This window comes from Pimephales promelas, chromosome 7 (genome assembly GCF_988280905.1).
Source record: "Pimephales promelas chromosome 7, fPimPro1.hap1.1, whole genome shotgun sequence".
NCBI classification, from domain to species: domain Eukaryota; kingdom Metazoa; phylum Chordata; class Actinopteri; order Cypriniformes; family Leuciscidae; genus Pimephales; species Pimephales promelas.
The window spans coordinates 10,738,753-10,764,421 of record NC_142775.1 but is presented as its reverse complement, the minus strand read 5'-3'; the positions used below and the strand labels follow the sequence as shown (position 1 = coordinate 10,764,421).

At 39.9% G+C, this 25,669-nt stretch overlaps 1 protein-coding gene across 1 annotated transcript in view; it reads right to left on the bottom strand.

The window, feature by feature from the left end:
• Window positions 1-118: 118 nt before the first annotated feature.
• The window catches only part of ttn.1 (titin, tandem duplicate 1), a 156,072-nt gene continuing 130,521 nt past the window's right edge, over window positions 119-25,669 (bottom strand). The window contains exons 178-207 of the mRNA XM_089133043.1: window positions 25,338-25,643; window positions 23,478-25,244; window positions 23,080-23,373; window positions 22,683-22,967; window positions 20,553-20,852; window positions 18,382-20,448; window positions 17,995-18,297; window positions 17,580-17,885; window positions 17,187-17,477; window positions 16,789-17,085; window positions 16,395-16,700; window positions 15,998-16,300; window positions 15,574-15,855; window positions 14,861-15,454; window positions 14,487-14,774; window positions 14,086-14,385; window positions 13,674-13,976; window positions 13,286-13,588; window positions 12,605-13,189; window positions 12,163-12,465; window positions 11,708-12,007; window positions 10,985-11,554; window positions 10,599-10,904; window positions 9,544-10,134; window positions 4,296-9,454; window positions 4,055-4,211; window positions 3,474-3,970; window positions 3,222-3,375; window positions 1,627-1,911; window positions 119-1,500 (exon numbers count right to left, since the gene is read on the bottom strand). Of these exons, the coding sequence (XP_088989169.1) occupies window positions 1,202-1,500; window positions 1,627-1,911; window positions 3,222-3,375; window positions 3,474-3,970; window positions 4,055-4,211; window positions 4,296-9,454; window positions 9,544-10,134; window positions 10,599-10,904; window positions 10,985-11,554; window positions 11,708-12,007; window positions 12,163-12,465; window positions 12,605-13,189; window positions 13,286-13,588; window positions 13,674-13,976; window positions 14,086-14,385; window positions 14,487-14,774; window positions 14,861-15,454; window positions 15,574-15,855; window positions 15,998-16,300; window positions 16,395-16,700; window positions 16,789-17,085; window positions 17,187-17,477; window positions 17,580-17,885; window positions 17,995-18,297; window positions 18,382-20,448; window positions 20,553-20,852; window positions 22,683-22,967; window positions 23,080-23,373; window positions 23,478-25,244; window positions 25,338-25,643 (18,101 nt within the window). The 3' untranslated portion in view covers window positions 119-1,201. The remainder of the gene's footprint in view (window positions 1,501-1,626; window positions 1,912-3,221; window positions 3,376-3,473; window positions 3,971-4,054; window positions 4,212-4,295; window positions 9,455-9,543; window positions 10,135-10,598; window positions 10,905-10,984; window positions 11,555-11,707; window positions 12,008-12,162; window positions 12,466-12,604; window positions 13,190-13,285; window positions 13,589-13,673; window positions 13,977-14,085; window positions 14,386-14,486; window positions 14,775-14,860; window positions 15,455-15,573; window positions 15,856-15,997; window positions 16,301-16,394; window positions 16,701-16,788; window positions 17,086-17,186; window positions 17,478-17,579; window positions 17,886-17,994; window positions 18,298-18,381; window positions 20,449-20,552; window positions 20,853-22,682; window positions 22,968-23,079; window positions 23,374-23,477; window positions 25,245-25,337; window positions 25,644-25,669) is intronic.

Here is a 25,669-nt window from a genome sequence, read left to right as displayed (position 1 = left end):
TTTTTTTTTTTTTTTTTTTTGTGCAATAGATTGTCCTTGTAACGAAGACATGAAGCTGTTATTCAATGACTGAGTAAACATGTTTCATACATAAGAAGCATGGAACAGACAATTTATGGTGCTGAAAACATGCTTTATTAAATTAGTAATTCATAAAACTCAAGGAGGCTGAATATATGTGTAATACTACATAAATTAGTTCTAATAAATCAATGTGCAGGGTTTTTCAGTAATGTATTTTTCTTTTCTTCATACAACACATGAAATCTCTGTGGTACGCACATAGCTTGATGGATACCCTGGCTGCTGACAAAGTAATATTCTAATGCTAACACAAACACACAAAATATAACCTAGAAATCCTCCAAGAGTTGGCACAGCTTCTGCAAAGAAGCACTTGAACTGATTTTACAACTATTGGCCAGGTGATGTTACTTTAATAAAATCCAAATTCAAACAGTCCTTTGCCAGAAACTGTGCACAAACATTATAATTAACTCGTTGTGCAGGCCGCTCGCACATTGAGCTTGTCATTAAAATGGCGGTATGACTTCGTCAGTCTGAACACAAGGCCTAGTTGTCCTGCTTACATGAGGGTAATGCAAACAGCACTCAATGCCTTATGTTCAAGTCATAAATTGTTGTGTACTGCATTACTGCACACACATATGTACAGTGTATAACTTTGTCTCTTTGATTTTTAGTAAACTTCAACAGGGAGCCTCTCTACCTGTTGAGGCAATCTTAAGACTTCAACTTATTGTTGAGGCACATAGTTTTGTTTCGTTTAAAGTTTTACAGGGTATTCGTTCCATGTGAAACTTTCTCCTGTTAAACATTTAGTTCCATTTGTTACTATTGTCATAAATAACAACGCATACATTTTCCATAACCGGTAAATTCGGCTATATACATTATGTACATGTCACAAAATGGTGCAGAACTTCTGGTCATAATTATCCAATATGGCACATTTTATAACAGCTTTAGACTTTAGTCTAGTTTGGCATAAATTAGCGTCAAGTTTGGTATAAAAATAGTTCATATTTACAAGAACAGAAATCCAGGTCTTTATCAAGAACAGAGTATTTTTTTTTCTCATTCCATAAATAACAATGTTTTGAATGAGGGAAATTGGGTGAGGATTGGATTACTATTATATAATAATTATAATCATTTAACTTTTTTTTTTTTTTTTTTTTTACATGGATCGAATGTTGACATTGACAGTAGTGGTATCAGATCCAAACTCATTAACAAGTTTTAAGGTGTATGCACCAGCATCAGTCTCTTTCACTCCACTTATTACTAGAGTGGTGACATCCTGAGAAGTCTCAATCTGCAATCGTCCACTTTCCTCCTTGCTGGACAGTGTCTTCCCTAAATGTGACCATTCTATACATGGACTTGGGTCTCCAATGAAAGCACAGGCTACAGTCAGGACCTTCCCTGATTCGATGCTGATATCTTGAGGGGCAGTCTCAATCTTTGGTGGTATACCTGGTTAAAAAACAAATATGTTATTATTATGGTGATATAGCTCTGCTTATTTCTGTTTTGTTGCACTGTGAATGCTTTTTTTTTTGTTTTTGTTTTTTGCAAAGATGCATATATTTTCCATCTCACCTTTGCGAGTATGAGAAATGGCATTGATGGATGAGCCCTCAACATGCGAGTGACTGGACATTGCCACCATACTGCTGGAGCTCAAAGCCATCATTCTTTCAGAAGTCATAGAGGTCATGCTAGACTCTGACATGCTCTCAAATTTAACCTCAGCCATGCTGGAACTGCAGAATGATTTCTCTTGCATTTTTGAAACCACATGCTTTGCAGCATAACTTCCCAGCATGCTTGTAGCATCAGATGTTTTCTCCATAATTATCATTTTGGCAGGTTCCTCAACCAGAGCTGTGAGAGTGCAATACAGAATTACCATGTCACTGAAGCAACTGATTTCATAAAATGGTACAACAGTCAATTCAAATGGCATTACTGGTCTCTGTTTTCAAATTAAAACATTTGAAGATATCCAATGTAAATTATACTGAAACATTTGTGATGGCATTGGTATTAATAAAATAAAAAAATATTTAAGTTGCACCATTTGCACATTGTACCTTTTAAGAAAATTCATTTGGCAAGGCTAATCAAAGAACAGATTTCTGATCATTTTGACTATATTTTAAATACAGTGCTATTTTGTTGAACATAAATGTTTGTATACATCATTCAAACTATGTGAAGGCACGGCTAATGGATGGTTTGGTTAAATAACATATGGTTTGGTTATTTGAAGACTAACATGCAATGCTTTATCATCATATAGTGTGGTAATTATTAATTCGGTAGGCACAAATCAGGATGCAAATCAATCCAACAAAGTAAAAAATAAATGAAATAAAAAAAGATAAAAATAACATAGTTCCATTTGTAGAAGGGAATGGTGACAATTCGTTAATAGTTATTTTGTGAGCAATGAAGATTAGCGAGTATGATTTTTTAAAGGGTTAGTTCACCCAAAAATGAAAATTCTGTCAGCATTTACTCACCCTCATATTGTTCCAAACCTCTATGTGTTTATTTGTTCTGCTGAACACAAAGGAAGATATGAAGAGTTCAGATGCAAAAGCCTCTAAATGCCATTTGACATTTTCTTCTTTAATGATGATTTTTATCAAACTTGTATATTTAAGTTCAGTAATTTCACTTAAATTGCATTGAGGATTACCTATTAATTGTCATTTAAGTGAAATTACTGAACTTGAACATATAAGCTTGATACAAATGATCATTTTAGAAGAAAATTTCAAATGGCACTTAGAGGCTTTTGCATCTGAACTCTTCATATTTGGAAGAATGTTTTAATCAGATCCCATTCCCCATTGACTACCATAGTATGTATTTTTTCCTACTATGGTGTCAATGGGGAATGAGATTTGTTTGATTAAAACATTCTTCCAAATATCTTCCTTTGTGTACAGCAGAATAAATAAACACATAGAGGTTTAGAACAACATGGGGGGTGAGTAAATACTCACAGAATTTTCATTTTTGGGTGAACTAACCCATTAAGTTAGAGTTTAAATCAAGAGATGTGTATGCGTTTTGAATGTGTTTGGTTTGAGCATGCATTTTATATGTACTGTAATGGACAGGATGCTCATACTTGGTCATTGTAAGGGTGGTAATTTATTCTTAGGAATGGATCAAACACTTACTGAGGACATTCAGTGATGATGTTGCAGAGCACTGTCCAAATTTATTCTTAGCTTTTACTGTGTATTTTCCACTGTCTTCAATGGTAGCGTTGTGAATCTCAAGTGTGTACACATTCTTAGAGGAGCTGAATTTCATGTTTGATGTAACAGATATCTGAAAGGAAATGCAAACAAAGTGAACAAACTGCTATGACTGAAACACAAATAAGTTTTTTTTTCCCTTCCCCCAAAATATAATGACAAACTACTCACGACTGCATTATCCTTGAGCCATTCGATTTCTGGAGAAGGTTCACCAGTAATTTCGCATGTGAATGTGACATTTTGTCCCTCGTTAACATTCTGGGAGCGTGGTTGCACAAGGAAACTTGGTGCATCTGAACAGACTGCACTGATGGTCAAATCAAACTGGCACTTGACCACACCGTGTTCAGTTTTGGCCTCACATGTGAGAATTCCCTGGTCATGGTAGCTGAATGTTTTAAATGTCAGGGTGTGATCATTGCCTGACACACCATATCTGTAGTTCTCTGAATTTGATAGCTCAGCACCATTCAGGATCCATTTCACATCAATAACTTCAGGGATGTTTGCTCGTAGTGTGACAGTCTGACCTTGATTTATTGTTAATTGGGTTTTTGATGCTTTCACTTCTGTGAAGGACTGCACTTCCTCATAGGCAGTCTCCTTTTTTGCTATTTGTTCAAGAAACTCTGCTTTTCTTTCAACGGCAACTGCTGCTGTTCGTGCTGGAGCAGAAAGAGTAGATACGTTTTTTATTAAAATTATATTGTATGTGTATTTTGAAACCTGAAAATAATGCTAAATAATACCTTGAACTGTAACAGTGCAGTTTGTAGTAACAGATCCAGCACTGTTTTTGGCAGTGCATGTGTATACTCCACTATCAGAGACATCAGCTTCATAGATTTCAAGATGTTCTGAACCATGTTCTTCAAAGATTTTATATTTTCCACTTTGAGAGAGGTTCTGGGGAAAAATTTTCAAATTAATTATTAAATCAATCCGTTAAACTATATATTTTTATAAAGTAAGTAAAAATATCGTTCTTACCTTTCCATCCTTCATCCAGAAGATTGTTGGTTTAGGCTCACCAGACAGTTTTACTGTCAGCTTTATAATAGTGTCCACAGAGGCTGAGATGTCTTTTAGTTCTGTGGAAAAGGTTGGCTTGGATGTTTTTTCTTTTGGAGTTGGTGATTTTACCATGGGTGGGGACTTAACTCTTGGTGGAGATTTGACTGGTTCAGGTGATTTAATTCTCTGCGGAGACCTAATTCCAAATGGTGACTTTATACGAGGAGACTCTGGAGACTTTACTCTTGGAGGTGAAGCAACAACTTTCTGTACAGGTGTTGGTTTACGAATGGTTAGACTGAACTGTGCCTCCTGTGTACCATCAGAGTTCTCAACCACTACAGTGTAATTACCTCCATCTGACATTTCTACTTGGGTTATCTCAAAAGTAGATGTATATTCAGCTGAGGTAACATGGTAACGACGAGATGACACAATGACGTGTCCCTCTCGCATCCATGTTACAGTGGGTGCAGGTTCACCATCAACATCACATGTGAATTTGACCGATTCTCCCTCTGATACTGTGAGTGACTGTGGTTTAGTCAGAATTGTAGCTGGAGTCCCTTTCTTTTTCTCAACCACTTCTTCCACTACTGTTGTCACTTCTGTAGCTTCAAGTTTGGTCTCTGACAATTTCTTAACCACAACTTCCTCAACTGCAGTCACTTCCTCAAGTTTGATCTCAGATGTCTTAATTGTCTCTTCTATCCTCTCTGTTTTAGTTTCAGATATTTCCACTTGTGTTTCTGATGCAGTTGCTGCTGTTATGGATGAAACATGATACACATCTGTTTTAGTCATCTCAGGGACGAAGGGGGTAGGTGGCTCCTCATCTTTGCGTTGTGAGGCATATGCAGAAAATCCACCCCCAGCAACATCGAGAGTGGCATAGTCAGAAGCTTCTCCCTTTGCATTTGTACAGACGACACGGTAAGTGCCACTGTCCTCTTCCTGGCAATCAATGATTTGAAGAGACAAAACACCACTCATGTTAAACATATGATATTTTCTGCTTTCTTCAATCTGCTGCCCATTGTGGTACCAATTAATCTGTGCTTCTGGCTTAGATTGGACATTCAGTGTGAATTTGGTGTTTTGACCAATTGGCACACGGTGAGAGCGCATTCTTACAGTCACCCTGGGAGCATGGTCAAGAGTAAAAGGTTGCTGGGACACAATTTCAAACTTCCTCTCAGTTTTCAAGGCTTTCTTTCTAGACTCATACCTTGACATATAATCAATTTGTGTTGACAAGTCTTGTGTAGTGATTCTTTTCTCAGAAGTATCAAGGCTGGGTGAACGAGGGCGTGTCTTTTCAGGTGAAGCCGTTTTAATCCCTTTTTCTGACAGAGTTGCAGACGGTTTCTTGGAATGGCTTACTGTAGCATAGCCAGGTGAGAATGCTGTTGTAGATGTATCAGTTATGACTGCTGCCTCAGTTGCTGCTGACACAGAAACTCTTGTTTTTTCCTTTCTTTTGACCTTTGTTTTCTCCTCAAACTCAATGTGTTGCAGTTGGCTCTTGTAGGAAGTTAATTTTGTTGTGGTAGTTACTGACCTAAGCAGTTCATGGTCTTCTTTTTCCTCATACAGCCTTTGCTTTTGCCTTGGAGGTCTGTATGTTGCCCTTTCGTGACGCTGACGCAAGTCAATATAGCTTGGACCAGCCTCATATTTAGATGGAATATGATATGAGTCATATGTTGGAACTTCCTCCCCCTCCTCCTCATCATATGTAGCTCTCTTAGGTGATGGGTGACGCAGTGCAGAAAGTTCAAAGCGTACAGGGCTCAGACTTGGTGGAGAAGCAGAATAGCCTAACTCAAGTTCATCCTCAAGTTTGAGTCTTTCTTCCTCTGTTCTCTTCATTGAGAGGTAATCTTTAACTGGTAGAAGCAGTTCCTCATCAGAAAGATCACCAAGAGAGCGTCTCCTGATTCTGTAGTAAGCCTCCATTTCTGGAGAAGGTGTGCGATATCTTGCTGGTCTTACAGTCTCAAGGTCATCTTGTGAAACAGGAATATGCCATTTTGGCTTGTATTGGTCTTTAATTCTTGGCAGGGGTACTTCATAGAACTGGTCCCACCTTGACAGCCGGATACGCTTAAGTCTTTTCTGGGGGAACTTTTCAATTGGCTCCGGGAACTCATATTGATCTCTGAGTTTCTTATACCACTTCATATCAGAGAATGGCACAAAGTGTTTGATTTCCATGTCCTCATCAAGGGCAGTAGGAGCAACAATGCGAGGCAGAGGGACAACATATGGCATTCTCAATCTCTTTTCTTCTGCTCTCTTCTTTTTCTCTTCTTTCTCTTTGGCTTCATCAGCTTCACTCTTGACTTTCTTGGTAGTGATTGCTGGCTTGTACATGGTTGCAGCTTCTCTTAGTGCTTGCTGTGCGACTGGAGTAAGTGGGGTAACGTCTGCACCTGCTAGTATCTGAGTTAGTCTTACTTTCTTGTCCATCTCTTGCTGATCAAGATCGTGTTGTTTCTTCTTTCCTTCGTCACTCACCTCTTTCTTGATGTGTGTCACACGTTCGACCTTGAGTGTAGCTTGACAACTTGCAGACCCTGCTGAGTTAGTTGCAATGACTCTGTATATGCCAGAATCCTCTGGAAGAGTATCTCTTACATGTAAGACATAGTAATCTAAGCCTTCATGCACAACCTCAATTTGTGGACCAAATGCCAAAGGCATGCCATCTTTCTCCCATTTCAATGAAGGATGTCCTGACACACGCATTTCAAAACGTACACTCTGTCCTTCTCTGCATTCCAAATTAGCAAGAAGACGTTTGAACATAGGTCTCAAGGTGTTATCAGCAGGAGCAGGACGAGGGACCACTTTGAGACGAGCCTTGCAACTGTCATCACCAAATCGGTTCCGTGCCACAACAGTGTATTCCGCATCATCATCTGGGTCAAGTTTGTGAATCACTAACTGATACAGGCCCTTGTCACTAATAAAAGTGTATTTCTTGTCATCATCTCCTGGCATAATCTTTTGACCCGTTTTCAACCACATTACACGAGGTTCAGGATGCACTGTGATGGTGACACCAAAGCGCACATCCTCTCCAATGTAAGCAGTGCGGTTGCACAATGGCAAAGTAAATTCAGGAGGTCTTTGGAGTAGTCTTGATGTGTCAACTCTGCGTTTTACTTTCTTTACCACACGTGTAGTGAAGAACTCACGATAGGATCTTACCCCTTTGACAAAGAGCTCAGCATAGGAACTGTCCTCACCATACTCATTGACAACTTTACATCTGTATGTTCCATCATCTGTTCTGTTGATTCCCTTGATAGTTATGGTAGCAAGTCCATCTTCGTAAGTAATTTCGTATCTAGCACCTTCTTCTAGTTGTCTTACTCCACAGTACCATGTTACTTCGGTAGTGCTATCATAATTGTCAATGTTGCAGATAAACTTGATATCATCGCCTTCATCGGCAACACTGTGTTTAATTTGTCCTGCAACTGGTCCATGTTCAAATGGTGCAATCTTCACTTTAGAGACTGTTACTCCTCGCTGATTTCTGATAGCACCACCAATGGCAACACGAGCAGAAGAGACAACAGTGTTCCATTCTTTCTTCACCATGGCTTGGTAATATCTCTTATGGCGTGTAGTCTTGATTGACCTAGTGCTGAGCTCCTCTGAGTTCATCGTCAGCCAAGGATGATTCAAAGCCTCAGTAGCAGTCATACGATGTTTGCGCTCTTTGGTTAGTAGGCGGTCCACAAAGTCTAATGCCTCAACACTAACATGCTTGAAGGCTTCATCATCAAAACTGTACTCAGCATTGTAAATGCTCTCAATCATTTGCTGATTAGTTTCAGCAGCGAATGGATTAAGTCCACTAAGAAGAACATAAACAAGGACACCGACAGACCACATATCTGTCACAGTGCTAACCATCTCATTTTGATGAATTTCCGGTGCCGCAAACTCAGCTGTTGTGTACTGAAGCTTAATTTGGTCCCCAGGCGTGAGGTGTCTAGATTGTCCAAGTTCAATGATCTTGACATTGGTTCCCTTTCTTGTTGTGTACACTATATTTTCAGGCCTGATATCAAAGTGGCCATAACTCTTGCTGTGAAGGAATTCAAGAGCTTCACACACTTGTCTGATATAGTTCACAATTTCTCGCTCGCTGAGCTCAAAGTTGGCTGTTCCAAGGCGCTCAAATATGTCCACACCAGAGATGAATTCATAAATCATGACTAGCTCTTCAGGGCTGTCAAATGACTCATGCAGCAACAGGAAGTTCTTGTGGCGTGCCACATTCAGTGTTGCAATTTCCTTTTTCACTAGTGCCTGATCCGCACCTCTAACTTTGAAAAATTTAGCCATGAAAGTTTTCTCAGAGCTAGTCTCAATACACCGGTGAACAATACCAAACTGTCCGCGGCCAAGCTCTTCAGCAATCATGTACTTGTTATGAATATTCTTAGTCTCTGAATGAGGTGCTTTGCTTTTGGAAACTGGTCTTGTGTCATCAACCTCTTCATCATAGTTAAGAACCCTTGATTTATCTTCCTTTGTCACAACAGGTCCACTTGTCTCAGAGGGTTGACTCTGACCAAATTTATTTTCAGCTATGATACGGAATTGATAACTTGTCTTTCCAAACAGATTGACAACAGTGTAGTGGGTGTCACGAGACTGGCCAACACGTATCCACCTTTCTGCTGTGGTGGCACACTTCTCTATGATGTAGTTTGTGACTTTGCTTCCACCATCACTGGCAGGTGCTACCCAGTGGAGTGTTACAGAATCTCTCGAAACATCACTGGCTTTGATGCCACGTGGTGGATCAGGCACATCTGCAACATCAAGCTCAACTGTTTGCTGGTCAATTCCAAATCTATTTTTAGCACACACAATATAGAAACCAGCATCATTCCTTTCTACTCCATTCAAAAATACAAGAGATGTGAAGGATCGTGTGACAATAACTTGATAGTGTCCATCATTATCAAGTAGGTCTTGTCCTTTCTGCCAAGTGATAACTGGATCTGGTTTTCCACTGAATGGAATCTTGATGTTCACTACTTCACCACGAAGGGCAGGGATTGCTTCCTTTTCTTGCAGATTCTTAGGTAGATTTATCTTAGCAGGGACTGAAAAAACAGAAACATTTTAATACATCATTTGGAAATAGCTTGTAGAGGCAAGTAAAGTAAAGTATAAAACTTTAATGTAAGCTTACCTTCAACATCTAAAGAAACAGTAGCAGAAATTGATCCACCCTGGTTTGTTGCTCTGATCTGATATACAGTTGAGTCTTCTGCCTCACAATTAGCTATAACAAGCTGATGATAGCCTCCCTTGAATTCTTGGATCTTGATTTTGGTACCATCAGCTTGAATTTCCTTTCCACGCTTAAACCATTTTATTACAGGCTTGGGCTGTCCTGTTATCTTGCAGACAAATGTTGCATTGCTTTTGAATTTTACACTCATGTTTCTAAGGTCTTCCTTGAAGGCAGGAGCACGCACATCAACATCAGTCTTTGGAATGGCAGGGTCAGATACTTCACTGTATTCACTTTCTCCACCAATGTTTTCACATTTCACCCGGAATACATACTCTACACCTTCTGTCAGGCCCTTGACAGAATAAACAGTCTGGTGGATTTCATCTGTTGTAACTGCAGCCCATTCACCCTTCTTATCTCTCTTGTCAAGACAGTAGTTCTTAATTTTAGAACCTCCATCACTGAGAGGTGGCTTCCAAGACACAACAAAGGAGTTTTTGGTAATTCCAGACACAACTGGTTTTAATGGAGCTCCTGGCCGTTCTGCAAAACATAAATTTTCATTTGAATAATAACACTAAATAATACCAACAAAACTGTGAATTACTCCTTTAAAAAATTACTCCTTTAAAAGGATAGTTCACTTTGAAAATAATTTTTGGTTTGTTAATATAAATACTGTTTGTTTTCTCGCATAAACCACTCGTTTCATGTCTTAGGCCATCAATGTGTACTTACATTTACGAGTCATTAAATCATGTTTAATTTGGAGTTCTCTATGCATGCTCTTTGAGGCGGGGACCATAGACCTGCATTATATGACTGATAGACAAGAACGGTTTGACCTAAAATATCAAAATTGAAACTACTGCAGAAACAAAAAAACCTACATCTTGGATGCCGTTGAGGTAAGCTAAAACAAACCAAAAAACTAGTTCAAAGTGAACCATCCCTTTAATAGATATTAAAGAATATATATTAATAGATCATATTTCTTTATAACTTACCTAGCTGACTCTTGATGAGGATAGCAGAAGGAGTCTCCAGTGATTCACTATTACCATAACGATTTTGTGCTGAAACACGGAAGTGGTATCCCTCATTTTCAACAAGGTTAGGAATTCTGCATGAAATGCCTGAGATGGATGATGATACAAGTTCCCACTCTGCTCCTTCCTTGTCTTCACGCTTTTCCACAATATAATTAGTTATCATAGATCCTCCATCATCTTTGGGTGCTTTCCAGCTAATAATCACAGAATTCTTCAACAGAGCATCAAGAACAAGAGGACCCTCTGGCATAGCAGGTTTATCTGAAAACACAAAATTATATATGTTAATTACTCTTATTTCCCCTACTTAGTACAAAAAAGACACATTATGAAGCATATACCTAAGATTTCAACGTGAGTTACAGTATCTGCAGACCCAAAATGGTTGTTGATCCTGATTCTGTATTTTCCTCCATTTACGCTGCGCTGTACATTCTTGAGAATCAAATGAGTGTAATGCTCTGTATTTTCAATTATCACATTCTCAGAGGGCTCCAAAGCCTTGGCTCCATAAAGCCACATGATTTTAGGTTGAGGTCGGCCAATGTAAACAACATGAATGCGCACTGTGCTACCACATGTTGTAAAGAATTTGTCTTTCAGTGGCACTGGGAACTGTGGAGCTGCTTCAAGGACCAGAGTTCCACTGGTCTCACAGTCACCTGCTTCATTCACTGCCTTGCATGTGTACAGACCCTCATCTTCCTGTTGATCTGTTGAAATGGTTAATGTATGGTTGCGACCATCAGAGGTTGCTGCATATTTGCGACCTTCTTTGATTTCTTTTCCGCCCTTATACCATTTAATTTCTGGAATAGGTCGTCCAATAATCTGACATTTGAGAGTTGCAGTTTGTCCAAGTTTGGCAGTGACTTCATCCATCTCTTTCCTAAGAGCTGGTTTAGATCCAACTAAAAAAAGGACAGATGGGACAGCAATAGTGAAATTTATTTTAGTCAAACACCCCAAAAAATGCATTGGGATAAATATTGGATATCATCATTCTATCGATAAATCACAATACAAACAACAATCGTTCTAATGTTATTTCAAAATGTGCTTACCACCCAGTTTAGTTTTGATGCCAGTTGCTGTTCTGCGTGGTCTGCTGATTCCAGTTTCATTCTCAGCAAATACTCTGAATTCATATTCAGTTGCCTCTTGTAGACCACTCTGAGTGTACTGCTTGTCTTTAGTGCGCTCCTTATTGCATTTCTTCCAAGTACTCTCTCCAGACTTTCGGTATTCAATCCAGTAGCCAAGGACTGGTTTTCCACCATCACATGCTGGAGCCTCCCATTTAATTGTAATGTAGTCTTTGGTTACAGTCACTGTGTCAATTTCTCCTGGCTGGCTTGGTTTATCTAAATAAATAAAGAGTGTGATAAAAAAAAAAATACTTTTCCATAAATCAAGGCAACAATTTTGAATCATTTACTGAACAGACTACATATTACGTAGTCTTATGTATTATTATATTAATACATATTATGAAGACAAAATAAGAATGGCAGCATACCAAATGGATCTTTGCAGATTACTGAATCTGATGCAGGTCCTGGTTCACTCTCTCCAATGTCATTCACAGCAATTACACGGAACTGATAATCAGTATCAGTAGTGAGCTGACTAAGAGTAAACATTGTTGAGGTAATCTTTGTCTCATGACGAGTCCACTTATCAGACGCGACTTCTTTATACTCAATGAAGTAGCCAGTAATGCGAGATCCACCATCATCCTTCGGTTTAGTCCAAGCCAAAGCAGCAGAACTCTTAGTAACATCCATGATTTCTGGTGGAGTGCTTGAAGCCTCTGGGACACCTAAAATAAAAGAAAGCAAATATATATATATATATATATATATATATATATATATATATGTGTGTGTGTGTGTGTGTTTTTATAATGTGTAATAACAAGCATGCAATGACTAGAATTTAGACAAATGACAAGCACTTACAAATGGGAGTCTTTGGTATAACAGTTCCCTCTGATTTCAGAGAGTTGCTGATTCCAAACTGGTTCTCCGCTGTCACCTTAAAGTGGTATTCAACATTTTCTTCTAGTCCTTTAACCACAAGGGATGTGTCAACCACCCGTGAGTCAACAGTGTACCAAGCTGCTTTTGTAACTTCACGTCTCTCCACAATGTAGCCAACAATTTCAGAAGCACCATCTTCAGTTGGTGGTTTCCAGCTAACTCTTACAGAATGTGCTTGTATATCATCAAATCCAAGTGGTCCTTCAGGTGCAGATGGGCGGCCAATAACCTTCACCTTGATAGGAAGCATCTTTTTGCCACACTTATTTTCCAGATGGAGATAGTAAACGCCAGAATCAGACCTTTCAGCCTGTTTGATTACAAGCTCGGATACGTCTTCATTTGAGGCAATCATTGCACGGTTGGACACCTCTGATCCATCTTTGGTCCATTTGCTGGTAGGAGTAGGTTTACCTTTGATGGGCACTGAAAGTTTGATTACTCCTCCAGATCTGACTACAAGTACGTCTTTGTATTTTGCTTCAAGGTCATAACTTGGAGGATCTGAAATAGAACATTTCAAATTATGAAACACAAGTTATTATTAACACTTACATTTAAATTTAAGTAAGAGTTAATGACAGGGTCATGAGATCTTACCAAGCATCTCTGTTATGGTCACCACTCCAGGTACTTCAGCTGGTTCACCTGGACCACCAGCATTGCAAGCCATGACACGGAATTTGAATTCGTCTCCTTGTGGCATTTTTGTCAATGTATATTCACAGATCAGTGACGGTGTAGTGTTGCACTTTATCCAGGTTACTGAACCAACTTTTTGCATCTCAATTAGATAGCCTGTCACCTTAGCACCTCCCTCCTCATCTGGAGGACTCCAGGCCAAAGACACAGACGATTTTGTGGTATCTGTGACTCGTGGGTTTTGAGGTGATCCAGGTGGATCTGTAGGGGTTATGCCATAGATTAATAAATGATAATAAGTTGAATGCACCAAAATTCTACTGCATTTTAGCTCATTTTTTCTTACCAACTGGATCATTTGCTACTGCTGGTTTAGAAAGAAGGCTAGGTTTGCCAACACCACGAGCATTGACGGCTGTTACTCTGTGCTCATATTCCAGGCCTTCAATTAAACCAGTGGATCTGTATCTTGTCATTGTTACTGGATTTTTATTAGCACGGATCCACCTGTCAGCTCTGACCTCCTTGCGTTCAATAATGTAGCCAGACACCTCTAATCCTCCATCCTCATCTGGTGGCTCCCATGCAACAGTCATGCCATCGCGTGATACATCAAAGACAATGGGTCTCCCAGGCGGCCCGGGAATGGCTGTAACAACAATTCAATATTGCGATCATGTAGGTCCAATATATGTGTTACATAATATATATATCTATATATGTGCATATGCTATTTTGTAAAAACATGTTTTTCATACATTTGGAGCTCTTGCACATCACAACTTCTGATTGTAAGTACTCCCCAGTGCCATAACGATTGGTTGCTGCAACCCGGAAAACATATTCATCGCCCTCTGTCAATCTGTTAAATTTGAATGTTGGTCTGCTAACTGATTCTGAAACAGGTACCCATCCTGGGCGATGAGCATCACGTTGTTCAACCACATAGTTGCTAATTGGCGCACCACCATCTCTCATAGGTGGATCCCAGCTTATCGTGACTGATGTTGCATCAATTTCATCTAATCTAATGGGTCCTTGAGGCTCATCAGGTTTAGCTAAAGAGAGAAGAGGGTTATTAATAATATTATTTCTCAATCATTTGAAAATAATAAAATATAATAAAATATAAATTTTAATGTAGGGAGTGGGTACTTACAAAGAACGATGACTTTGATGTTTTCAGTAATTACTCCTGTTACGTTTTTCACCTCTAGAGTATACACTCCACTGTCATCAATGGTGGTGTCAAGAATAGTTAATTTAGAGAATTTTCCAGTTGACTTAGTCTTCACACGCTCCACAATCTTTATCCTATTGTCATTGAAGAACCAAGTGCAAACTGGTGGTGGTCTTCCTATAATTGGCAAGTCAAGCTCAAGGGGTTTGCCTGCCAAAACACTGATCATCTTTTGTGGAATAGTAGATAGATCAACCTTTGGCATAACTGAAAAATAATAAATAAAAAACAGTGAGACACAACAAACAATAACACCATCTTGTGACTATTATTGTAATTATTATAATACATACCTCTTTGTTCTTGAACTGTCACAGCTGTCACAGTTTCTTTTGGCTCACCAGCTCCTCTGCTGTTGACAGCACGTACCCTGAAGAGGTACTGCTCATTCTCATTCAGTGACACGATAGTGAACTCAAAGTCTGTAAGTTTCAAAGTTGCCACCTTCATCCACTTGTCAGTACCAGCCTTACAAGCCTCAACAATGTAGCCAGTGAGTCTGCTGCCTCCATCATGTAAAGGTTTCTCCCATGCAAGTGAAACACTGGATTTGGTTACATCTACAACTTCAAGCTTGGCTGGTGGCAGTGGAACTTCGCACACCAACACAACATCGCCTGTCTCACAAGGTTCACCAACACCATAGATATTCTCTGGTAAGACTCTGAAGTAATACAGCATTCCTTCTGTTAGACCAGCAATTTTGTAGGATGTCTTGCTGCATTTTGATGTGACCGTTTTGTAAGCTCTCATTGATGCCTCTCGTCTTTCAATGATGTAATTGTTGACAGGTGCTCCACCATCAACCTCAGGAGCATCCCAAGTAATATGAGCAGAGTCTTTTGTGAGCTCTTTCATCTTAATTGGACCAGGTGGACCAGGTGTATCTGAGAAAAAATGCACAAACATGTTCCAAGCTGGTTAGACACCATTTCATGGTATTCCATTATATGCACTATACATAATTTACAACATAATTTACACGATTTAATATGAGAAAACATACCATAGATTTTCACAAGGATGCTTGCATCCTTCTTCCCAGCAGAATTGGAAGCTTCAATTGTATATCTACCAGCATCATAGCGGTGCACCTTGTCAATAATGAGAGTTGTGGTAGTATTGGTCACTTCAATAAAGCCACGATTTTGGAGGTCCACACCAGGTTTGCTCCAGGTTACACTTGGGATTGGTCTACCAGTAACAGTAATATGTAGGCGCAGCGAACTTCCCGCTCTTAGACAAATTGTCTTTGTCAGTTCATCAGGCAGCTCAAGGTCAGGAATTTCTAGAATAAATAATAAAACAATTAGAGAATTTATTAGAGAATACACTGACTGAATATTGGACATTACTTCTTTCTTGCATTTGCATATACAGTATATCAAACTTCAGTACCATACAAGCATTTAGAAGTTGTTTGAACTTACCAATTCTTTCTACAGGCTCAGTCTCTGCACAAGGATCACTGAAGTCACCCATTCCATTTACATTGACTGCTGCAACTCTGAAATAGTACTTTTTGCCAGCAGAAAGGCCTGTAACTATGTGTTCTGTAACTCTAAGATTCTTTTCATGCACTTTTGTCCATTCCTCTGCACCAGCTTCTTGCATCTCAAGAACATAACCAATAACATCAGCACCACCATCTTCAACTGGTCGTGTCCAAGCAAGACTAACACTCTCTTTGTGTGAGTCAGTAACCCGTGGAATTGAGGGTGGACCTGAAGTGCCTAAAATGAGAATTAAACATAATACGGTAAACATGTTTTACTTTAGTAATATAAACACTTAAATGATATAAATTATGTTATTCCGTAAACATACCGGTTGGTACTCTACATACTGCATACATTGACACTTCACTAGGTTCACTATCTCCAGCTGCATTCATGGCTGTAATGCGGAACTGGTAAATGTTGCCTTCATGAAGACCAGTGACTTTGAAAGATGTGTCCTTGAGAATAGAATCTCTGTTAACCTTGATCCATCTAACACTCTTTCTTTCACGAAACTCAATTAAGTAGTTTGTGACTTCACTGCCACCATCACTCTCAGGCTTCAGCCACTCAATCGTTGCAAAGTCTTTTCCAACTGCAAGGATTTCTGGGGCTCCAGGGGGTGATGGGACAGCTGCAATTGTAAATAAAGGTGCAAAATTGAAATTTTAACATGCAAAATCTCTCATCTAAAGGTTTTTAAAATGAATCATGGTACTTACTGAATGAATTTCTGGCAAATATGGGGGCAGACTGTACAGCCACTCCGGAGCCATACTTGTTCACACCTCTCACACGGAATAAATATTCATTGTTTTTGAAAAGTCTTTTAATTTCGCATGTTAAGGTTTTGCATTCAGCCTCCATGATAACCCAGGTAAGTCTATTGGTATCTCTTCTTTCAACAATGTAATGTGTGATTGGGTCACCACCATCCTCCAGTGGCTCTTTCCAAGACACTGTGCATTTTTCCTCTGATATATTGCTGACTGTAATCTCCAGACAGGGACCAGGTGTATCTTGTAAAAGAAGAAAGATTTTTGAATGAATGAATTTACTGCATATTTAAAACTGAAGATCATGTTTGTTTATCTTATGGCTATATGTTTAGAACACCTACCAAGCACTTTAACATTGACCTCAGCGGTTTTTGTTCCACTCGCATTCTTAACTGTCAGAACATACTTCCCAGTGTCATCTCTGTCACAGAACTTGATGATTGCCAGAGCTCGGGTGCTAGAGTACTGGAGAGAATATTTTTCACAAAGTTCTAGCTCTTTCGTACCCTTGGCCCAGCTTACTTTTGGCTCAGGTTTTCCACCAACAGCAGCATCTAGCACTAAATCAGATCCAGCTCTGATTGTAACTGTGTCCACAAGGAGTTTGCTGTCCAACTCTGCTTTAGGAGGAGCTAAAAAATCATTTAAGTGTCATGAGTATTTAGGTTCTCAATAATAAAACAATGTTAGTCTTGTGTGTATTGTGACAGAACCATGTACTGTATGATACATACTGTATTCTGCTTTGCAGGTCACTGGTCCTGTTGAAACTGATGGCAGGCTCAATACTCCGTTAGCATTTTTGGCAATGACACGGAATTCATATTCCTCTCCTTCTCCCAGTGCAGTGACAGTGAAATTTGTGTCAGTAACATTAGTGTAGTTGCACTTAAGCCAGCGACCTTCTCCAGTGATTGTATATGGCTTTCGCTCAACAATGTAGCCTGTGATTGGGCTTCCACCATCGTTTAGAGGCACAGACCACTTGATTGAGACTGTTGATCTTGATACATTTGTAACTTCTGGTTTTCCTGGAGGATCTATATATTTGTATCATAACAAAAATATAATAGTAATAAAAAAATATATATCAGTATTGTTTTTTCTAAACTGATATGAATTACTTTTTTAATTTTGTAATATACTTACCAACGGGATTTTGTGCCACATGTTTCTTTGATGCTTCACTTGCTTTACTGAGGCCAGCACTATTCATTGCATACACTCTGAACTGATATTCAAGACCCTCAACAAGGCCTTCCACCTTGTAGTAGCATTCAAAGCAGGGAATCTTGTTTTCTCTCACCCAGAGAATTGTGTTACGCTCCTTCTTTTCAATCCAGTATCCAGTGACCTTGCTGCCACCATCATGGTACGGTTCCTCCCAACGAATGCTCATGCTGTTGGCAGTTACAGAGAACACTTCTGGTTTTGTTGGAGGGCCTGAAGGAACTGTGAAAATAATAACAGGTAATAAGATACTTGATATTTCATACAGTATATAAAACTGCTAATTTCTTATTAGCTATTACATACCAAATGGATGCTCTGCAACAATTGTCTCAGATTCTGTTGGTTTGCTCACACCGAAACGGTTTTCAGCACAGACACGGAAAGTGTACTGCATGTATTTAGTTAGATGTGAAACATCGAAGGAAGTTTGCTTTACACTTGAGTTAATAAGCTGCCAAGCAGTGGAGCCAGATTCACGCTTCTCGACAATGTAGTTTGTGATGTCTGTTCCACCATCATCCTCAGGTGGATTCCATGATAGTATGCATGACTCTGATGTTATTGAGGAAATCTCAATAGGGCCCTCTGGAGGGCTTGGTCTGCCAATAACATTGACAGTGACACTGAAAGTCTTTGACCCTGTGACATTCTCCAGAGTTAGGAAATATCTGCCTCCATCACCTCTCATGCTGTCTTTAACTGAGAGAGTGGTCCTGTTTTTGGTAGTCTTGATTGACACCCTGTCAGTTTCTTTTAGCTTCATTTCCTCAAGCTTCCAGGATACCTTTGGAGCAGGTCTTCCACTAATTGGAACATCAATCTCAAACAATTCACCAATCCTGCTGATAATGAGTTGGTTGGTGATGCCACTGAGGTCTGCGGTAGGTTCAATTCGTGGCTCTTTAATGATGACTGAGGAGAAAGCTTCCCTTGGCACACTGAACCCAGCATCATTCTTTGCCTTTACACGGAATTCATACTCACTGTTCTCTATAAGTCCTTCAATTACAAGGCTTAGGTTTTTCGTTGTGCCACAAACAACCCATTTATCTGAGTCTTTGGCCTTTGACTCCACACAGTAGCCTGTGATACGGCTTCCTCCATCATGCTCCGGCTTGAGCCAGGCCAGGGTTGCTGATGTGTCAGTTGTGTCAATAATATCAACTCTCTTTGGTGCAGAAGGTTCAGCTGTTGCAATAACTGGGTCCGGCATTTCATATGCTTCACCAAGACCATACTGATTCTCAGCCATGACTTTAAAGAAATAAGGTACACCTTCCAGGAGATCAGAAATTCTCACGCTTGTTTGAGTGGTCTTGGGTGCTGCCTCTGTCCATGTACGACGGCTAGCCTCACGTTTCTCAACAATGTAATGATGAACACGTGCACCACCATCGTTGATAGGAGGTTCCCAAGCAATTGTGAGAGCTCCTCTTGTTACTTCCTTGATGGAGAGAGCCCCTGGTACACCAGGTGTGTCTAACACTTTGACTGCAATAGTAATAGATTTATTGCCACTACTGTTCTCAAGAGTGAGAGTGTATTTTCCAGTATCATTTCTAGTGCAATTTTCCAGTGTCAAAGCCGTGAAAGTCTCAGTGGTGGCAATGTCTGTCATAACACCAAGTTCTCCATCCACTTTCGTCCATGAAGCTGTAGGTGTTGGCTTTCCCTTAAAGGCAATATGGATACATACACTTCCTCCACTTTTTACAATATGCGTCTGTTTGAAGGATGCATCTATGTCAATTTCTGGTGCCAAGAACCTGTCTACTGCCTGTACAGACTCAGATATTTCTTTGGCTTCACCCTTTCCAACAGAATTGACGGCACAAATACGGAACTTGTACTCTGCAGTGGTTTCCAAACCAATGACAGTGTATTTTGTGACAGCACAAAGATCCTCATTGACTCTGCGCCATTCCTCTTCAGATCCCTTGCACATTTCAATAATGTAGCCATGGATTTCCATTCCACCATCATAGGCAGGTCTGGTCCATTCCAAGCTGACAGACGTATTGGTAGTGTCAGTCACATTGACAATAGATGGGGCATCAGGTTCTTCTGTTGGCTCAGTACATTTAATTGGCATTGAAATGTTGCTTGGTGCTCCAATTCCAGCATCATTTACAGCATACACACGGAATTCATACTCCACATTCTCAGTTAGATGAGTCACTCTGTGTGCAGCCTCAAAAATGGGTTTCCTTGTTAGGACTTTCAGCCAACGACCAGTCTTCTTTTCACGTCTTTCCACAATGTAATATTTTATTGGGTTTCCACCATCATGTGTTGGAGGAGCCCAGTTGATTGTGATGCTCTCTCCATCGACATCTGTTGCATCTGGAGTTCCAGGAGAATCTGGAACACCTGCAGGGATGAAAAAGAAAGAAATTACAGAAAAAAATATTTTTACAGTGTTGTATATATAAAATTTGAGAAAAATATTTATTTTAAGCTTTTTATTATCTTACTGTATTGCATCTGTGCAATCACAGGAGCTGAATCCAGTGGTCTGCTAACACCAAACCTATTGACTGCAGAAACACGGAACTGGTACTCGTTTGTCTTGATCAGTTTGGTAGAAGTGTATGTGCATCCCAAGCACTCATCTGTGACAAGTGCCCATGAAAGTTTCGAAGTGTCACGCTTCTCAACAATGTAATGAGTGACCTCAGAACAGCCATCATTCTCAGGTGGATTCCATGAAAGTGTTACTTTGCCCTCAGAGATATCTGAGAATGTGACTGGACCAACAGGTTCTCCGGGTGTATCTGAAAAATAGAAATTACTGAAGCATATGGTATGATATGAAATGATATGGTATTATGATATGGATATTAAAGTCCCTGTAAAGTCAAAATTATGTATGTGTTCTGAGTATGTCATACCACAGAAAAATGTGTTATTAGCCACCCAGCCAAATATGAATGATAAAAAAGCCGGCAAGTACATAAAATAAGCTATCAAAATGTTGAAAAAATTAGCAGTTATCTCTGTTCTCAAACGCTGGGGGCGTGTCCGCTGGCTGTGCTGAAACCACGCCCACTAGCGGGAGCTGTCAACGGTGATATTAAGTGAAACTGCTTTCGCGACGGGAGGATGAACACTGAGGCGGAAGATAGTCGTTTCGGCCCCGTTCACCAGTAACAGTGGATTATCAGTGAATCCCAGTTGTCTCTGAGGAACAGGGGCGTCGCAACCGTGGGGGATGTGGGTGTTTTAACACCCACACTTTTCTCGGTGAGAGTGTTCAACACCCGCACTTTTTCTTCCGTTTTTCCGCAGTTTTACACAAACGCCTTCCTACAGTCGCTCCTCCGTTTCTCTGGCGCTCAGTGTGTGTGTGTGTGCGCTCGCTGCGGCTGTCTCCTCTCAAACATGACACCGGCTTATGCTTATGCTTTCGAGGTTTTTAAATAAGCTTGATATGTGTTTGGGAAGATGTTATGTTTATGTTTTATTGACATGTCCAGTGTTTTCATTATTATATTTCGTATTTTTGGATAAACAGTACAAGACTTGCGTTAGGCATTCTGTTTGTAATGCTGCGTGATTTGAAAAAAAAAAAAAAAACGCGCTCTTTGCTCACACAATCAGCATGGTGTTCTGTGTTTTCTCCTAAATAAAAGCTCAAGGGTTTATTTCTTACAAGTGAAGAAATTAGGACAAAAGTATTGTAATTTTGATAGCGTAATATAGAATATAATGACAGACTCTATATCATAACTATAAAGATGTTTGAGCCCTCTTTAGGTAAGCAACAAGTCAATGCTTTTTCGTTGTTCAATGTGCACAGGCCTGGGTCGAATCCAGTTGAAGCTCTTAATTTTGAGCTCTCAATGTGCTCCAAATTGATGCATTTAACCCTAAAATGTACCAAATTTTCTTGCGGGGGAGCATGCCCCCGAACCCCCTTAGAGGGACAGGGGTCTACGTAACATGCCCAAATTTAAATGACACATCTATCCCCCACACTTTTCAAAAGCACACTTTTGTAAAATGATCACTACAGAGGCGGGTGTTGGCGGTGATCCTCAGCTCTTCATCAAGGTAGGCTCTCTAAAAACCTCTTCTTGATGTGATCGTTTTTAGGGAATTTAAATGAAGATACTGATCTGTTTTGTACATGATCGCATCCAGGTAGCCTATGCATGTCCGTGTCGAAAGCATAGCTAGGTAGCAAACTGTAGGCTCTGCTGTAGTAACTAATAGTGCTGACAGGCACTCGCGATTGAGCGGTGAATGCGAATGTGCTCGGGGAGTGTTATTGTGTGTTAGGGGAGAGATCAGACTCTGTGCGTCATCAAATAGGGCTGTGTCCAGGAGCTCATGGGCTCCAGTGCGTCATCGAGCCCTGTTTTAGCCCCGCCCAAACAATCCGAAAAATTGCAATGGTGAAAAACTGTTTAACGGTCTAACTCCACATTTCAGTACTTCACAGTTCACAGTCTTTGTAATATGTTTTAGCAATACATATGTAACATTTATAATGTGTTTAGAACTTTTTTGTAGAATTGCCTTTACAGGGACTTTAAGGAAATGTAGTGATTAAAGGGTAGGATGAATAAATAAGATGGATAAGGCACAAAAAGTATTCATACCAAATACTTCAACTTTCATTGATTCTTTTTTACTTCCTAAAGGATTTGTGGCTTCCACAGTATAAAGACCACGGTTTCTACGGTCAGCATCTCTTATAAAGAGGGTACTTGATCCAGAAATTGTTGTGATATCAACCATTTTCTTGGTTAATTCAATATTATCCCTGAACCAGGTAACTTTTGGTGTTGGTCTTCCAGTGATAGCAACTTTGAGCCTGATGTTTTCTCCAGCTTTAATTGAGACTCCTTCAAAATATTCTTGGCCAAACTGGATGTTTGGAGGAACTGAAAGACAAAAGAATTTGTACTTTTTAATTTATACAGACCAGCATAACATTGCATGTAAAATGTTGACCACTGGACGATGGGAAACACAACATAAACTGCATGAACTTACAGCTCTCATCTCTGATGACAACATAACCAGAAGACTGAGAGGGTGGGCTCACTGTGCCGATAGCATTTCTTGCTATGACTCTAAATTCATAGCGATCACCGCAAGCAAGACCGGTCACTGTAAATTCTGTGTCAGTCACATTTGTAAAATTGCTCTTTAACCACCGTCCTTTGCCCTGCCGTTTCTCCACATTATAGGCAACAATTTTGCTTCCACCATCATGTTTGGGCGCTTCCCATTTCAGTTTAACTGAATCACTTGTTACATCAACGTAGTCAGGGGTACCAGGAGGATCTGAAGTTAAAATTCACAAATTTATTAATATTTAGCTACTGTAAATTGTCATATTTTTAACTTGCAAGATTGGTGTGAAAAATATGTCTTAAAGTTGAACTTACCAACTGGAGAAACAGCCATAATAGGTTTGCTTGCATCACCCATGCGACTGTATCCAGCATCATTCTGGGCGTAGACTCTGAACTGGTATTCCAAGCCTTCAATAAGACCAAGAACCCTGTACTCCCTTTCTTTCACTAAAACTGTGTTGACTTTTTGCCACATTATGCTGTTCTTCTCCTTCTTTTCAACATGGAAACCAAGCACTGGACAACCTCCATCAAAGACTGGTTCTTCCCACTGAATAGTCATGCCATCGTTTGTAACATTGTAAACCACTGGAATGCCTGGTGGGCCGGGTGGTCTGAACTCATGCTTGGCAATGACATTTTGTGAAACTGTAGGTTCACTTGCACCATATCTATTTTCAGCACAGACTCTGAACTGATATTGAATACCCTTGATCAGGTTGGGGACCTTAAACGATGTTCCAGTTACACTTGAACAGGCCATTTTCCAGTCTGTCTGAGAGGTGTCATGTTTCTCAACAGTGTAGCAAGTGATTTCTCCACCTCCATTATCATTTGGTTCATCCCAAGATATGGCGATACTTTCTGCTCTGACCTCATCTAAGCGGATTGGTCCAATAGGTTTAGAGGGTGGTCCAAGGGTAATAACATGTACGTGAAATGATTTTCTGAAGAATGTGTTGTCAAGAGTAAGTGTGTATTTGCCTCCATTCTCTTTCACCACATTTTTTATCATAAGAGTGGCCTTGTTTTCAGTCTTCTTGAAGCGGACCTTTTCACTCTCCTTCAGTGGTAAGTTGTCCTTTAACCAAAGAATGGCTGGTCTCGGCTTACCCTTGTATGGCAATTCAATGTGTACATTGTGTCCCAAACGCACACTGATCTGTCCACCGGGATACTCTTCAAGGTTTGCTTCTGGTGGAATAATGTAGTCCTTTACTTTAATTGGCCCAATTTCAACAAAGTCACTAGTACCCTTTTCGTTCTTGGAGCTAACTCTGAAAAACATGTCAGAGAGTTCCTTAAGCTTTTTAACTTCATGTTCACAGTGCTTGTTGGTGCCAGCAGGAACCCATTCTTCTTGACCTTGGAGTTTCTGTTCAATTATGTAGTCTGTAATGATGCTACCACCATCATAATCGGGTTTGTTCCATTGCAGTGTTACTGAAGTCTTGGTGGAGTCTTTCATACAAAGATCTTTTACTGGACCAGGGGTCTCAGTGGCTTTAATCGGCTCTGCTGTTTCACATGGATCTCCAACTCCATTCTCATTTTCTGCTAATACACGGAAGAAGAACAATGCCTTCTCAGAAAGTTCTTCAATTACACATGTGGTTTCTTTGCATTTATTTGTTACACAGGCATATGTACGCTTTGAAGAGTCTCTTTTCTCAACAACATAATTGGTAATTTCAGCACCACCATCCAGTAGAGGGGGGTCCCAACAAAGAGTAACTTTTCCACGAGTGACATCTTTCAAGATCAAATTCCTACAAGCAGCTGGAGTGTCCTGTACTTTAACAGACACAGTTAGTGACTTTGGTTCTCCTACACCATTTGATATATTAATGGTATATTTACTTGTGTCACTTCGAGTTACTTGTGTAATTATGAGACATGATGAAGAGTCTGTGTTGTGAATGTCGTATCTAGGATCATTGTCAATATTCTGGTCTTTCTTTTTCCAGGAGATGCTTGGAGCAGGTCTGCCTTTGAGGGGAACCATGATTTCAACATCTTTACCAGCTTTCACAATGTAGTGAGTTCTCATTGCAACATCTGTATCAACCTGGGCTTCCTCTGCAACATTGGAATAAAAGTGTTGTTACAGAAAACATTATTTTCAATTAAATTATACAAAGATATTACAAGCATTTCAACGTGAATACATACCAAGAATATCCTTGGCTTGAACTGGATCCTCCATTTCTATTGGGTCTCCACAGCCAGCACAATTAACAGCAGATACACGGAAGTAGTAGTCCATATCTGGGTTAAGATCTGAAGCTACATACTCTGTAGTTCTCACTTCTCCCTTATGGCTAATCACTGTCCATTCCCCTTCTATGCCCACTCTTTTTTCTACAACATAGCTGGTGATTTCACTGCCTCCATCATACTCTGGCTTTGACCATCCAAGTGTGATTGATGTTTTAGTTGAGTCAACCACCTTCAGTTTAGTTGGTTCATATGGCGGGTCTTGGGAGGAAAAAAAACCTTGGTTA